This window comes from Colossoma macropomum, unplaced genomic scaffold (genome assembly GCF_904425465.1).
Source record: "Colossoma macropomum unplaced genomic scaffold, Colossoma_macropomum, whole genome shotgun sequence".
NCBI classification, from domain to species: domain Eukaryota; kingdom Metazoa; phylum Chordata; class Actinopteri; order Characiformes; family Serrasalmidae; genus Colossoma; species Colossoma macropomum.
The window spans coordinates 40,201,873-40,217,072 of NW_023494787.1; the positions used below are offsets into that span (position 1 = coordinate 40,201,873).

The window sequence follows — 15,200 nt, forward strand, 5'->3', positions numbered from 1 at the left end:
GATTTTAACACTGTGTAAAGTGCATTAAGCAAAAAAGTACTACTATGCAAAAAAACTGAAGAATCACAAAAATGGAGATACAGGGTTTTTACACAACAGCAACTATATTCAAACACCATTTTCAAAATGCCATGACAGTGACAGTTAAAAATGTCCATGCATAGACTTTGTCAGCTTCTAAAGGACAGTCACAACTTACTCCAGTCTTTGCACTTTGCAGTGCTCGTTTCTCAGCCAAGGCTCAAGAAACTTTATTCCTGCATCTGTCAGTCTGTTGAATGAGAGGTCTAACTCTTGAAGGTAGGACTCGGTGCTCTGGAGTGCAGAGGCCAAACGTTTGCAGGACTTGCGTGTAATGTTGCAGCTTGCAATGCTGTTTAAGGAAGAGGGCATAATAAGCAAGACAGTTAAATATTAGGAATCCATAAAATGGGCAGTTCTGACAATTTGGGCAGGTTAAAGACATACTAAAAGAGATTTTATTTTGAAAGTTAACTGCTAATGGATGGCTACTATTGTATGAATCTGTCTCTGAAAATGTCTTTTGAACAGGTTTATCTGTCTGCATTCAAAATGTTACATTTGCAAACCAACCATTGCACATTCCTAAAGTTGGATCTCTTTTCACAATGCATGATGTGTTATAATGCTCTAGAACAAGTTCTATGACACAGCCCCTTTAAATAATCAGAAAGAACCTGTAATCACACCACCTAGCTATTCCTAGTTTTTTAAAGCACCTGAATAGTTTGTGTACACGCTATAAAAGTAACAGTGAGTGAATGCACATGTGAATACATTTTTCTGTATTTTCTGCATTTTTGTCCCTTTTCACCCCTTATACCCACTCTAGTTTGAAACCATGAATGGGGTGAGGTGGCAGCATTTACCTCAATATCTCATGTCGGCAGTGTGGGCGCTTCAGCCCACAGCAGAAGAGCTTCACTCCTGAGTCTCCTAGGTTGTTGTTACTGAAATCCAGCTCTCTTACAGGAGAATTTCCTAGTGTGAAGTGCCGAGGCCACAGTTTCACACACTTTATCTACTAGTTAACAGCCAGAGAGTCTGCAGCTGGTTCAGGTCCATAACTCAGCTTTACTGAAAAACTCTGGAACAGCATACAGCAAAGGGGAAAAACAGTGCTAAGGCTAGCTCTCAGCTTGTACTGTTAGCTTTAGCCCTCACATTTGATGCCACAACATCTTTTAGACTCTAAGATGATTTGAACTTGCACACAATCACGCAATACTTTCTATGGTTACATAATAATAAGTAGAGCCAGAAAAATTAGCATTTTCTCTTAGTGTTAAAATAAGAGCAAAAACAACATCTCTAGCTGCTAGCATGCATGCAAATAGTGCTAGCACTACAGCTTCTGAGCTACCCAGATATCAAGAGGACAGCAGGACACTGTTGGCCCACTGACGGCAAAGCTGGAGGCCCAGTAGTGTTTTGCTCAGTGTTTTCCAGGTGGCCCACTGGTGGTTAAGCAGGTTTTTAGACAAAACGACACTTTTAATCACTCATTTTTCACTCACAGTCCAATTCACTTATTTTTTTTTTTCATTTCTTTCTGCCTTATTCTTTGTAAATTAATTTTGTAAATAATTTTAAGAGTAACATCTTAACTAAAGCTGCTTATACAGCCCACCCTCCAACCATAACAAATCTGTATTTATATGAAACTTTATTAGCATGTTTCCCCAAACACTGATGTCAGTCCACTCCAAAACCCCCTTGGGCAGCTGTGCGTTTTAATAAGGCATAAACAAAGACTGTCCCAGATAACAAGAGGCCACTGTTAGCCCACTGGTGAAAAAGCTCACCGGTGGTTAAGCAGATACCACTACAAACAAAATACCACTTTTCATTGCTCATTTTCCATACATAGTCCAGTTTACTTATTTCATCTTCATATCTTTCTTTCATTACCTTTTTAATTAGTTTAGTAAATAATTTTTACAGCAATATTATAAATAAGGTTGGTTATAAAGCTGTAATCTAGCACAATGTCAGCAACATTTTCAACAAAGTCAGTTTATATTAGGCCTAGTCATTAATCTCTCAGTTGTTTGTAATATTGGTCTTTGCGCTTAAAATCTGTTCGAGGAGATGAAAAACTTACGCAGGACAATAATCTGGGTGGTCCAAGGGTGGACCAGCAGTGCTATACAGTCCTTATCAGGCCAGCCGACCGATATATCTCTGCTATCAGGATGTTAACGAGTTAACGAGTTAGTTAGTTAGTTACTTATTCGCGGCTTCTCTTTTAGCGAAACAAAGGGAGTGTTCACAAACGCTGTATGCTGAACAGTTTCCCATTTTAACAGACACAGAGACATTAATGATGGAGACATACTAATGAAGGAGTTAGGAATGTGTACTGTGTTTGCCTTATCATTGTGAACATGAAGATTATGACTATAAAGAAATAAAATATTTAATTCTGTAAATATATGATGTTCCTTCAATTCTTTTCCAATGTTTTTTTCATTACAAGTTTAAAGTATGAGACTGAAGAAAAAAATAAGGGTGAGTTTATGAATTAGATTTAAAGCTAATCCAAATTTAAATTTAATATGACTAAATTTAATAATTTTCCAATCGCAGATGTACCTGGCAATATGGCACAATGAGTAATTGTGCGTAAAAGGAAATAGACAAGAAACAAGAAATTTCAGAGGGGTGTATTTGCATGGAATAAAACCAATAACAGATTCCAAACACAGAAAAACACTGTCGCTGTAAGGAAAAAAACCTTGCTTTTTAGTAAGGTTTTAGCTGGGTCCAAGCTGATTTAGTACATTAAAATAGCTGGCAACATCGCTCATAGAGCAGTAATGCACACAATGAAAGGAACAGGAAGCTGAAAATCCAGGTGGATATTGAAGGCATTATTCACTTCGGGCCAGGATAATTACATATCCTAAATAGAGATCCAGTCTCCTCCTGTAAGGAAAACCTGGTTTTAAAAATCTGGATTTCCAGCTTCCTATTCATTGTGTGCATTATTGCTCTATTAGCCATGTTGCCAGGTGTTTTAATGTATTAAATCAGCATACAGCGTTTGCGAATACTCCCTTTGTTTTACCGCCATTCGCTAAAAGAGAAGCCGCGAATAAGGAGCTAACTTAAGCCGGCGAATAAGACTCTGCGAATAAGGAACCGAACGAATCGAGAGCTGCGAATAAGTAACTAACTTCGGCCTCGTAGGATGTTATGACTCAACGGTTCACGATTTGTGTTCATTATGAGAATTTAATCCCCCCGTTAACACCAAGCGGAAACCACGATGAACTGTCAGCGCTGGTATTTTTGATACACCTACATATACCTCACTTCCATTCTACTGATAAAGCGATGAATAGATTCATTTACCGTGAACACCTTTTTGTCGACTTACGGGGCTGGATGCCCTTCTGAAGTTTTCTCAAATCTTTATTTTTATTTTTCTAGGTTTAATAACCCTTAGCAAGACAAAACAGACAACCAGCAGCGGCTTTCCCCACCCAGCGGGCTTACTTTCACTTTCCTTTCCGTCGATTCTTATGACATTAATGAATTAATTAATTAATGTATGTATGTATGTATGTTCGTGTGTGTTTATCATAATATCTTCCCTGGCGTGAAGATGGTGGCCTTTCGTCCTTTGTTTAATTAAAGAAATATTGAAGTAATGGCAGAAATAGTGGCTTATTCTGCCAATATCTCTTCTTCCTCGCCGACATAACAGTTAAGTTATACCAAAAACATCATTGCTAAGTGCCAGAAGGTGTTGAGGGGGTATGGGGCTACCTATTCATGAAGGAACTTCCTTTAACTTTATATCACAGAAAGCTGTTGCACAAATGGTTAAGAATTCTTTGCTTGATACCTGTGACATTATATTTCTTGTCAAAGTAAACACAAGTTTTGTGACAAAATCTTTGCTTAAAATGTTTTATTTAAGAGCAATTCATGGTGGATAGGTACAGCCCTATGCAGAAGATGCTCAAATTACATGTTTTTTTTTTATATGAAAATAAGTGAACACATTCTTTACAGCAGTTATCACCAACCCTGGTCCTCGCGATCTACCTTTCTTAGACGGAGAATATAGGATTGCCATAATATTTGCGCAGGCCACTCGAAAATTGCTTGTTAGAAATGCAGAAGTGTGTTCTCTGTAGAGAGTGTGTTAACTTTTTTTTTCAGTATATGTGTAGTATTTTCAAATGGTAGGGTTTTAAAACAAAAGCAGTTATTTTTTCCTTCTTCTACCTCATGTGACCTCTCCATACTTCTGAGAGTCTCTTTTCAATGTTTGTGGGTTAAAAGAAGTTCCTAACATGCATTTTTCAAATATGCTGAGAAGGCAAAAAACAAGCAGAAATCAAGGGTGGAAGAACTCCAAGGCTTTACGGTTAGAGTTCTGTTTCAGTGTCACCAGTCCACTCATTTGTAATTAATTCTAATTCTTCAGGTCATTTTCTCTCAGATCCAAATCCATCTGCTTTTTCTGGGATGAACTCAGAGCTTCATTTAGGCTCCTGCAGTAATCCTTTGATAGGTGACATTGTCTTAACCTGTGAGGAGAAAAATATCATGCAACAAGTGGGTTATTTAAATATTTAATGCTTGTTTTAACTGTTAATTATATTTTTAGATTTGCTAATTGCCATGGTTTTTAGTCACCCTAGGTACAACATGAATATAACCTCAAAAAGTAAGAAGCCTGAAGAAAGGACAGAGTGTTTTGAGTCAGGGCAACTTAAAAATATATAACTGCAATGGATATAGTGTACACTAACTAAAGGTACTGAAGATGTACCCTTGAGGCTATTTCCAAGGTGACAGCATTTGAAAGGTACAGTTTTTTCTGACTGTATGAAATACAGTAAAAAATAGCTCACAGTTCCATGTTTCTGCAGCGCTACTGTTCATTTGAATTTTTATATTCAAACACCATATTTAAAATGACATGACAATGACAGTTATTGAACATTTACTTCCATAGTCTTTGTCAGCTTCTAACAACTTACCCCACTCTTTGCACTTTACATTGCTCACTTCTCAGCCAAGGCTCAAGCACCTTCATTCCTGAATCTGTCAGCTTGTTGAATGAGAGGTCTAACTCTTGAAGGTGGGACTCAGTGCCCTGGAGTGTGGAGGCCAAACTTTCACATGACTTGGCTGTGATTTTGCAGCCTGCAAGACTGTTTAAGGAGGAGGCCATAAGAAGTGAGACAATGAAATCATATAAGGAATCCAAGATGATGGATGACCACTGTTGTATCTTGTGTATTCTGAGAATGTTGCTTCATTTATTTCCTCAAGTCATGTGAAGAGACCAGTCTGCATTCACAATGTTATATTTACAGACAAACCTTTGTACATTCTTAAACGTGTATCTCTTTTCACAAAGCATTATGTCACAGTGCTTCAGAATACAAACTATGACACAGCTGTTTTAAATAAACACAAAGTCTCCACTGAGGATTAGGATAGATTACCCCTCCTAAAGTGAGATGCATGGAAACAAACTATAGTCACACCATGTAGTTATTCCTAGAGTTCAATAAAGCATTTGAAATGTACATAGGACTGCATATTTCTATATTTGGATATCATTGAAGCCTTTTTCACCCCTTATACCCACTCTGGTTTGTAAATGTGATCGGGGTGAGGTGGCAGCATTTACCTCAATATCTCAAGTCGGCAGTGTGGGCTCTTCAGCCCACTACATATGTGTCCCACTCCTGAATCTCCTATGTTGTTATTACTCAGATCCAGCTCTCGGACAGGAGAATTTCCTATCCGAAGTGCTGAGGCCACAGTTTCACAAGCTTTTTCTGAGAGTTCACAGCTGGAAAGTCTGCAGCAACAAGTAAAAATATAGCATGCAGAATAAATGTATTTGCATTTTAATGTAACATTTAAAAAACTTAATATGTGAGATGAGCAATGAGAGTGCATTTTGCTATTGCGTTTGTTAGTTTACTCGCAGTCTGGACATCTATGTTTCTCCCACAAGCACTGTCATGTGTAGTCTGGCAAAGGTAATGTTACTGATATTACTGATATTGCCATATCAGTGATTGTATAGTGACTTTTTGTCCTGCAGTGAAAAACAAATTCACCATGGTAGTAGCTGGAAATAACTTTCAACAGAGCTGTCAATGGAACTTGCCATCTAAAAACTGTATTTGAGCAAAAGGCTACAGTCACTGGATCATAGCAGCAGCGTACAAGCAGCTGGGCTTTCAGGGTCAAACTATTGATGGTTCAAAGTCTTATGCTGGGAAGATGCATTAAAATATGCTAACAAAAATAGTGACTTTAATGAATTATAAAGTTATAAATGTGTTTACTTTGACATCATTTCAAAATATATTTTGTTATTGTCGATAGTACAGATCTACACTATAATGGCTACTTATTTTTCTATTTATGTGAGATATAACTGCCATGTTGCTAATAATTTATTGAGTTATGCAACTGTGCAATTAAGAGTTAAACTTCCACACATCAAAAAATCACTACTTACATGGCCTTCTTTGATGCTCTGATGATGGGCAGAAGTCTTTGGCGATTTGGTGGCTCTGTTTTGTATTCTTTTAGGTCAAACACTTCCATCACGTCCTTTGACATCAGTAACACAAAGGCCAGAGCTGAACACTCCTCTGGCTTCAGTTCTTTCTCAAAAAGTGTACTAGAATGCAAACTGTCTTGGATATCCTTCACCAAATAATCATGATTTATTTCATTCAAGCAGTGAAAAAGGTTGATGGTTGCTGTCTCTGTTATGTCTCCCTCACTGATTTTCCTCTTGATGAAGCTGACAATTTCATCTTTCTTCTGGACCTGTTTCTGAGGGTGATGTAGAAGACCTTGGAGGAGCTTCTGATTGGACTCAAAAGAAAGGCCCAAAAGGAAGCGCAGAAACTGGTCAAAGTGTCCATTCTCACTTTCTAAGGCCTTCTCTACTGCACTCTTAAGAACACGGGTCAATGTTGTCTGCTCTGTTGTGCTTGTATGGCTGTCTGACTCAAGAACATTAATGCCCTCATTCAGATATGTGCACAGAACATGAACAGCAGCCAAATGCTCCTGGACACTCAGGTGTAAAAAACAGAAGACTCGTTCTCTGTACAGTCCAAACTCTTCTCTGAAGAGCTGTGTACACATAGAGGAAAAGTCTGATGCGTCATTGATGTCAATGCCACATTCCTTCAGATCATCTTCATAGAATATCAAATTACCTTTCTCCAGCTCTTGGAAAGCTAACTTTGCCAAATTCAAGATCATCTTTCTGTCACTTTCTGACAACTTGCGCAAATCTTCATGCATGGCTTTCTGGTATTTTCTATTTTTCAAACCAGTCTGAATGAGTAGGTAATGTGTGTACAGCTGAGTTTGATTTTTTGGAATTTCACCAAGCTCTGTGTCTTTTAGCATTATGTCCAAGACAGTTGCCATAATCCAGCAGAAGATTGGTATGTGGCACATCATGTCTATGCTACGAGATGATTTCACATGCTTTATCATTGTGTCGGCCAAATCAGAGTTGGTGCATTTCTTGTGAAAGTACCCTTCTTTCTGTAGATCACTGAACCCTCTGACTTTGGTCACTCGTTGGACACAATGAGAGGGAATCTGATTGGTTGCAGCAGGACGAGAAGTAATCCAGAGAAGAGCACGGGGTAGTAGATTTCCCCTTATTAGGTTTGTCAGAAGCACCTCCACTGATGCTGGCTCCATTATATCAGAACAGTTCCTAGTATTATCAAAGTCTAAGGAGAGTCGACATTCATCCAGTCCATCCAAAACAAGCAAAACTTTAATGCCATTTTCAATGCTTTCAATGTCTTTGAGCTCAAAAAAATATGCCTGCAGAAGCTCCATGAGACTGCAGTCTTTCTTCTCATGGTTCAGATCACGGAAGAAGAGAGGGAGTATGAGGTCAATGTCTTGATTTGCCTCATTTTCTGCCCAGTCAAGGATGAACTTTTGAACAGACACTGTTTTTCCAATGCCAGCAATTCCTTTCGTTAAAACCATTCTAATGTAGTCTCCTGGTTCAGATGGTGATTTAAAAATATCTGTCAACTTCACTGGAGTTTCCTGTTTGCTGAAATTCTTAGCGGCTTTCTCAATCAGTCTCACTTCATGTTCACTTTGGACAGCATCACTACCGCCCTCAGTGATATAGAGCTCTGTGTAGATGTCATGCAAAACAACATGTGTCTTCTGTAGTGCAAGTCCTTCACGAATGTGTCTAAATCTCATTCTTAGCTTTTCCTTGATCTTTTCTTGACATTTGAGCATTTTTCTGACTGTGAAAATATAAAAAGGCTTGAAAATCAAGAGAAATGATATAATCCACTGGACTACTCACTAAGTGAAAATTCTAATTTAATTCTAATAGTTTGGTTGTGTTGTAACAATCAAAAAGGACATACCTGATGCCAACTGAATGGTGACTTTCAAAACCTGATCTTCAGAGAAGCTCCTCATTCAGCAACATATTGAGCACTAGAATTGTCTCCTGTCAACTGTCCAGTGTCTCAAAACATTCTGGGTATTCATGACATAAATTTCTTTTGAACTCTCGAAACTCAGAGGTACTCATGCTGCCCAGCATGTTCTGCAGAGTGGTTAAAGTGTCTGGTACAGTTGGAATCTGAAACAATTAGAGAAGCATTGTACTTAACCATTAAATTATTTAGCTTTTAATAGATATGTTTTCACAACTTGCCTATTTACAGAATTAAATTAGTAAATTTTCTATTGCACCAATTAGGAAGATAGATCCAATGAATAGATTCCATTTATCAGCTACGCCATTACATATGTTACTAACACTTAGAGCTGGACAATATGGCCAAAAATGTTAGCACGATAAAAAAATTTCATATCAGTTGATATCGATACACATAGCGATAAATGTCAAATCATTATTTCTTTCAAGTTTGAAGGCTGATTTTTGCTCCTGAGTGGTTAATTGTTGTTTTAAACTATCCTTTATGGTCGGAACATGACATACACTTGCCAAATCTCTCACACCAGACAAAAAGAGTCCTCCTTTTAGGTATGTTTAAACTGAAATTGCCACTTTTTTGTCTTGTTTGTTCTACAGTAAAAACAAATTCGCCATGCAGTGCGAGTGACAGAGCGCTGCTTCAAGTTAGCCAGCTGCTAAAAAACAGCTAGGCTGGAAAGATAGTGCTCTTGCGCTCTCCAATGCCACACATACAGCATCCTCAGTTTACTTTTGTTTAAATCAGGGCTGTAACTTGCATTAACCCACTTCATTCTTTCACTTTTGTTGCTTTGGAATGCACTAATAATAAAATGTGACTGTTTGAGCACTGTAACACAGTGATGTAGCTGTGTGGAGCAGACGTGATTTAATGCCGCTAAAGCTTATTAGGATGTAAGGAAAGCGATGAGTTCGCTGAGACAGTACAGTTACTGTCTACTTACACAATTTATCTTGTCACTCACACTTGGTCACAGGAGAACAGATCGCTGATCGCTCCACTCAAACAGGGAATATTTATCTCCCCATTTCAGACGTTGCTAAAGTATATTTGACGACTCATTTCACTCCTTGAGAGTGAGAACTGTCTATTATATCAAACATTTATCGAAAATTCCTTATATTTCTATCGAGGAAAGTTATATCGCGATAATTATCATTATCGTTTTATCGCCCAGCCCTACTAATACTAAATTAATTTAACTCTTTTTTTAGAATCAGAAAGTAATAGAACAACTTGTTTAACATTTACCTTTAAGTACTGTTTTTCATGCTCTCTGTGATCCTTCACTGCACACTCCTTACAAATAGGATTCTTATCACTTATGCAGAACATAGCCAAATCTCTGCAATGTTCTTGGCAGAGACTTAGCTCCATGTCACAAGGTTCCATAACTCCAGCAGCACTAGAGTATGCGGTCTTGAGCTCTGGTTGGTACTTTGTATCTTTAGAGTTTTCTCCTTGACTGAAAACTATTGGCTGAATCATTGAACCTTCGCTCTTCATTGAAAGATGGTCTGGTGTTGATGAGTCCATATGAACCCTGAAACATAGAAACAGGCCCTTCTTTTAACTTTATCTTCTACATTTCAAGATCTTAGCACATAATATAGAGTACAGCAGTAATTCAGTGTTTCTGGACTAAGAATGTAAAAAAATGTGGGTTACTCTTCATACATATAAGACTGACTGAGCCTCAGGGTCTGTCTACTGCATTTGGGTGTAAATATATCAATGCACACTGCTATTTTACTTTATATTTTTGTTTACCATAGATACCAATAAGACAACCTTACTTTCATATTATAGGGTGGCCAAATGAGTTTTATGTCAGGAATTCTACTGATCCAATTATTCATTAAGTAAAATGACATTACATTCCAATCATGCTAAAGTACCCTCCTTGATTTGATCCACCCAAAAATGCAAAATGTAAGCAATTTCTTAAGTTGTTCTCAAGTTGTTAATCTTTAACTATATGACTTCATATGACAATAACCAAAGACATCACCAACTGTACATTTAAGAATAAAAAAAAATGCAAAAAAGACCATAACTGTTTAGACTGTTCTGCTTGACTGAAAACTATTGGTTGAATCATTGAGCCTTCACTCTTAATTGAAAGATGGTTTGGTGATGAATCCCTCTGAACCCTGAAAAATAGAAACAAGGCCATTTGTTTCAACACTGTAATCTACACTTTCAGGAACTTATGTACAAAATGAATAGTTAAGAAGCAATTCAGTATTTGTGGAATAAGTATTTTTAGATGTTCAGATCATTCTTCATAGAGTTATGGTCAGTTGAACCTGGACTCTCTCTCTCTCTCTCTCTATATATATATATATATATATATATATATACAAACACACACGTTTTATGTACTTTTATTTTCTAAGAGTAACATTATAAAATTGTTTCCTAATAAGACACTCTAATTTTCATTATGGGTGGTGAATTAATGAACTGTTTGTCCAGTAGGCAGTTGCTCGAATTATGCATTTATTCATTATTGTAAAAGCAAATAAAATTTAGAGTGAGCAAACTAATTTGAAAATGAACTTTCCAATCATGCCAAAGAACATTCACTGTTTGAATCGAGCCAACTGGATTTTAAAAAAATTGAATTCACCTAAATATGAGTTAATTTGACAATAATAAAAACAAAGAGATAACTAACAGTACCAAAAATTTAAAACAATATCTTAACTGTTTCAACTGTTCTCCTTGACTGAAAACTATTGGCTGAATCATTGAGCCTTCACTCTTCATTGAAAGATGATCTGGTATTGATGAGTCCATCTGAACCCTGAAAAATACAAATATGGTCTTTGTTTCAGCATTGTCATCTACCTTTTCATGAACTTAGCACACAAAGCAGAGTACAGCAGTAATTCAGTATTTCTGGAATACGTATTTTAAGTTTTTGGGTTACTCTTTCTGTGAATAAGACGGAATAAGTCTGGGGTCTGTCTAAAGCATTTGGGCAAACAGGTGTAAATCGATGCACACTATAGTCTAAAATCTAATGTTTTCTAAAACTGATATTCTAAATTGCTTTAGACCAGTAAGAGCATTCCCTGACACTCCTCCATCCAAACCCTGAAAGGAGGAAAAAAAATTAAAACAAACAAGAATGCCATTATCTCTTCTTAACTTGAAAAAACAAAGTACAGAACAATACCTCTTTTTTCCAGGCTGTAGGCATTTGGGCTGATTGACTGAGTCATCGCTCTGCATAGGTTTGGATGAGTCTGGCCGGACCCTGTGAAGTTCAGTTCATTCATTAATTTGTTGTTTTCCAATACATCAGATGTGACACAGCATTCAATTATGAGCATACATTAAAAGATTTTGCAATATCTGACCCTTTGTCACCAATCTGTCTTCCTTGATCAGTCTGGACTGGTTGCACTGTTGGTTCCTCTGCACTCACTGGCTGAGAGGTAACTGGGTCTGACTCTGACTTCTCCATCTGTCTGGATGAGGTGAAAATCATAAAAAAAAAAACAAAAAAAAAACAAAACAATTCCTCCTTTCCACTACACGGAGTGCACCTTTTTAAACTCTATTTATTAAGTTATTTTATTCATTTCAGTCAGAATGAAGAGCTCTGTCTAATTTAAATCCATTTGCAAGATTGTGACGCATTTTTGAACGCGCGCGAGCGCCCTCTGCAGATCGGAGCGAGTGGCAGCCGCCACAGTCGGCTGCAAAACACGTTAACAAAACGTAAACACAACGACTGTTTATTCGTACACAACAAGTCACGCTTTGTGTTCATTATTATGAATATCCCCATGTTAACATAAAAAACGCAAAACACGACGAACTGTCAGCGCTGCCAGTCTTTTTCGGTTTAGTCAGTACAGAAACTCCTTCACTACAGAAACTGGTACTGCGCAACAACAGCGCTCCGCCTTGACGAGCGGACCAAACACTCAGACTCAACTGATAATACTGATAACACGATTCAGATAAAACAGCTCACTTTACCATGAAAAAGGTTAACTTACGGGCTTCTCTTCTCGGAACTTGAATTTCAGTTTTAATAACCTTTGGCAGGACAAAACAGACAACCAGCAGCAGCACAGCTCCCCCCTCTCCCGCCACCAGCTTGCGTGCTTTCGCTTTCATTTGCGTCACTTCCTTTGACAGTCAGGTTATGTGACCGACCTCCCTCAGGCGACATCTGAACTCCGCACATTTACACTGCCTGTTAACGTCTTTTATCAGAAAAAATAACAAATAATCGAATGATATCTATCCTTCATTGAACTCAAACATCTGTTCCTGCTTGTGTTAACTTTCAGAATGATGCATTTGACAAAGACTGGAGGTTTGAGTGTTTAGAAAGGATTATCTACTTTAAAATTGTGTACGTCTCCTTTAAGATTCTGTATCATTTTTACCCAATAACTTATATTTAACCCTGCTGTTATGTCAGATTGCTCTTTCTGTTACTGATATGATGAAACCATTGATCGTTTCTTTAGGAGTTTTATTCATTGGAAAGTTTTGTGGAATGCTTTTTCCAGTTTTCTTAGGAGGAAAGTAACTGAGCAAATGCGTTCAAACAAACAAACAAACAAACAAACAAACAAATCGCTGCTGTCGGAAGAAAACCTTGTATCTCCAAAACGTTACAAGAGAAAGACAAAACATACTTTACTTTTAATATAAGTCAAAGGAACCAGACATTTTTTCCAAATACTTTTGGGCCATTTCTTTTGGTGTATCTGTTATGAAATGTACACATAATGTAAAGGGCAAAAGGCATTTTCAAATTATGTGAAAAACTGAAAAACGAAACAAATGGAGATACAGGGTTTTGTTCCGACAGCAGGAAAATAAATAAATAAAGCATGTTAAAAGTTTGGGAACCTTGTCTGTTTACTAATACTTTCGGTACGTTTTGCAACACTCAGCTTCATGTTCATCAAAGTATCTTCCTCTGTGCAAAGATTAATTTTCCTAAATAATGATCTGATAGTTTGCTTCGCTGAGCTAATGCTAAAAGCACATATTGAAAATCTTACAGCTCAAAGAAAGGTGGATAAAACAACCGAAAGGTCTGAGTGCTGATGAGTGCTGACATCACCACAAAAGAATAAAAAGTGGGATTGTTGGCATTATTCAGCCAGTAGTGTTACAAGTATAAACATGTATACATGTGTGATATTGTCTTCCTCAAAATAAACCAGATTGGTCTTTAATATGTTACATTATTGAAAACATAAAACATAAATACACAAAAATATGTGCATTTGCAATAAAGGTATTTTGAAAAGCTAAGTGTCCCCAAACTTTTGTGAGACAGTGAAAATGCAACACTTGCAAAAATGCAATGATGTGCAAATCAATTAAACCCTATATTTAATTAAAAATAGTACAAAGACAACATATCAATATTCTTATTCAACATATCATATTTTTACAAAAAAAAAATTGTTAAAAATTTGAATTTGATGCCAACAAAAAGGAAAAGTGTCCTGTGGTGCAACGAATCAAATTCTAAAATTCTTTTTGGAAATCATGGACACTGCATCCTCCGGGCTAAAAAGAGGGAGACTATTCGGCTTGTTATCAGTGCACAGTTCAAAAGCCAGCATTTGTGACGGTATGGGGGCGCATTAGTGCACATGGCACATCTATGAAAGCAACATTAATGCAGAATGATATATCGCTATTGTCGGAAGAAAACCTCATATCTCCAAAATGGTAACTTTAAAGAAGAATGAAAAAACCTACTTTACTTTAAATGTAAGTCAATGGAACCAGACTTTTTTCCAAGTCATTTTGGGCCGTTTCTTTTGGTCCAATCAGCATGAAATTTACACACAGTGTAAAGGGCAACAGGCATTTGGAGATATGAGGTTTTCTTCCGACAGCAACGATGCTGCCATTCAGATGACGTCTTTTTCAGGGAAGGTCTTTCTTATTTCAGCAAGACGATGCTAAACCATATTCTGCACATATAACAATAGCATGACTCTGTAGTAAAAGATGACAGGAGCTAAACTGGCCTGTCTGCAGTCCAGACCTATCACCACTGAAAACATTTGCCGCATCCTGTGTTCATTTACATTTTACACAGCGTCTCAACTTCTTTGGAAACAGTGCTGTAAATTTGATCATTTGGTCACTGTACTAGCCCTCACAAAAGTCAAACAAACCCATATTGAACTACTTGCTATCAGTTGCAATATAAATGCAATATAACTTTTTGTTGAATTGAATATTACTGCTGTCCATCTATCCCAGCAGCTCTTTTATTACTATAGCAATTAATTTTTTGTTTAGAAGTACTTTTCTGCCGTGACCCTGTCTGGACTAAGCGGTTAAAGATGATGATGATGAAGTACTTTTCTATGACAAAAGGACCTAAAAACAGAAGATAAACCTGCCATAACTGCAAATTGGGTCAAGCTGAAATCAAACTGCATCTTTCACCTTGTTAGTTCATGTGCCTGTTCATATTAAGCATAACTCATCATAACATAACATGTAAAAAACAACATTCTTGTTCTTCTCTAGTCACTCTTCAAAATGAAATAACACTTGTCCACTTTCAGATTTTTGAGTATGTTACAGTGTCCCAGAGGGCAGGTGAAAATATTATTAACTAATAATATCATCACCTTCCTCTCCCATCATGTTTGATCATGCAATGATTGT

General features: G+C 37.2%; 1 protein-coding gene across 3 annotated transcripts; it reads right to left on the minus strand.

Moving 5' to 3' along the window:
* Positions 1–3,665: 3,665 nt before the first annotated feature.
* LOC118806062 (NLR family CARD domain-containing protein 3-like) lies at positions 3,666–12,651 on the minus strand. Of its 3 annotated transcripts, none has more exons than XM_036567359.1 (11): positions 12,539–12,651; positions 11,891–11,997; positions 11,707–11,787; positions 11,233–11,331; positions 10,580–10,675; positions 9,774–10,065; positions 8,442–8,662; positions 6,527–8,315; positions 5,681–5,854; positions 5,022–5,195; positions 3,666–4,565 (listed from the first exon to the last, which is right to left on the minus strand). In XM_036567359.1, the coding sequence occupies exons 7-11, from the start codon at positions 8,494–8,496 to the stop codon at positions 4,451–4,453; spliced, it is 2,307 nt and encodes a 768-aa protein (XP_036423252.1). In that variant the 5' UTR covers positions 8,497–8,662; positions 9,774–10,065; positions 10,580–10,675; positions 11,233–11,331; positions 11,707–11,787; positions 11,891–11,997; positions 12,539–12,651; the 3' UTR covers positions 3,666–4,450. The 3 variants fall into 3 exon arrangements, with proteins under 3 accessions (XP_036423252.1, XP_036423250.1, XP_036423251.1); XM_036567357.1 differs by having other exon boundaries at positions 11,891–12,001; XM_036567358.1 differs by lacking the exon at positions 10,580–10,675 and having other exon boundaries at positions 11,891–12,001.
* Positions 12,652–15,200: the final 2,549 nt, after the last annotated feature.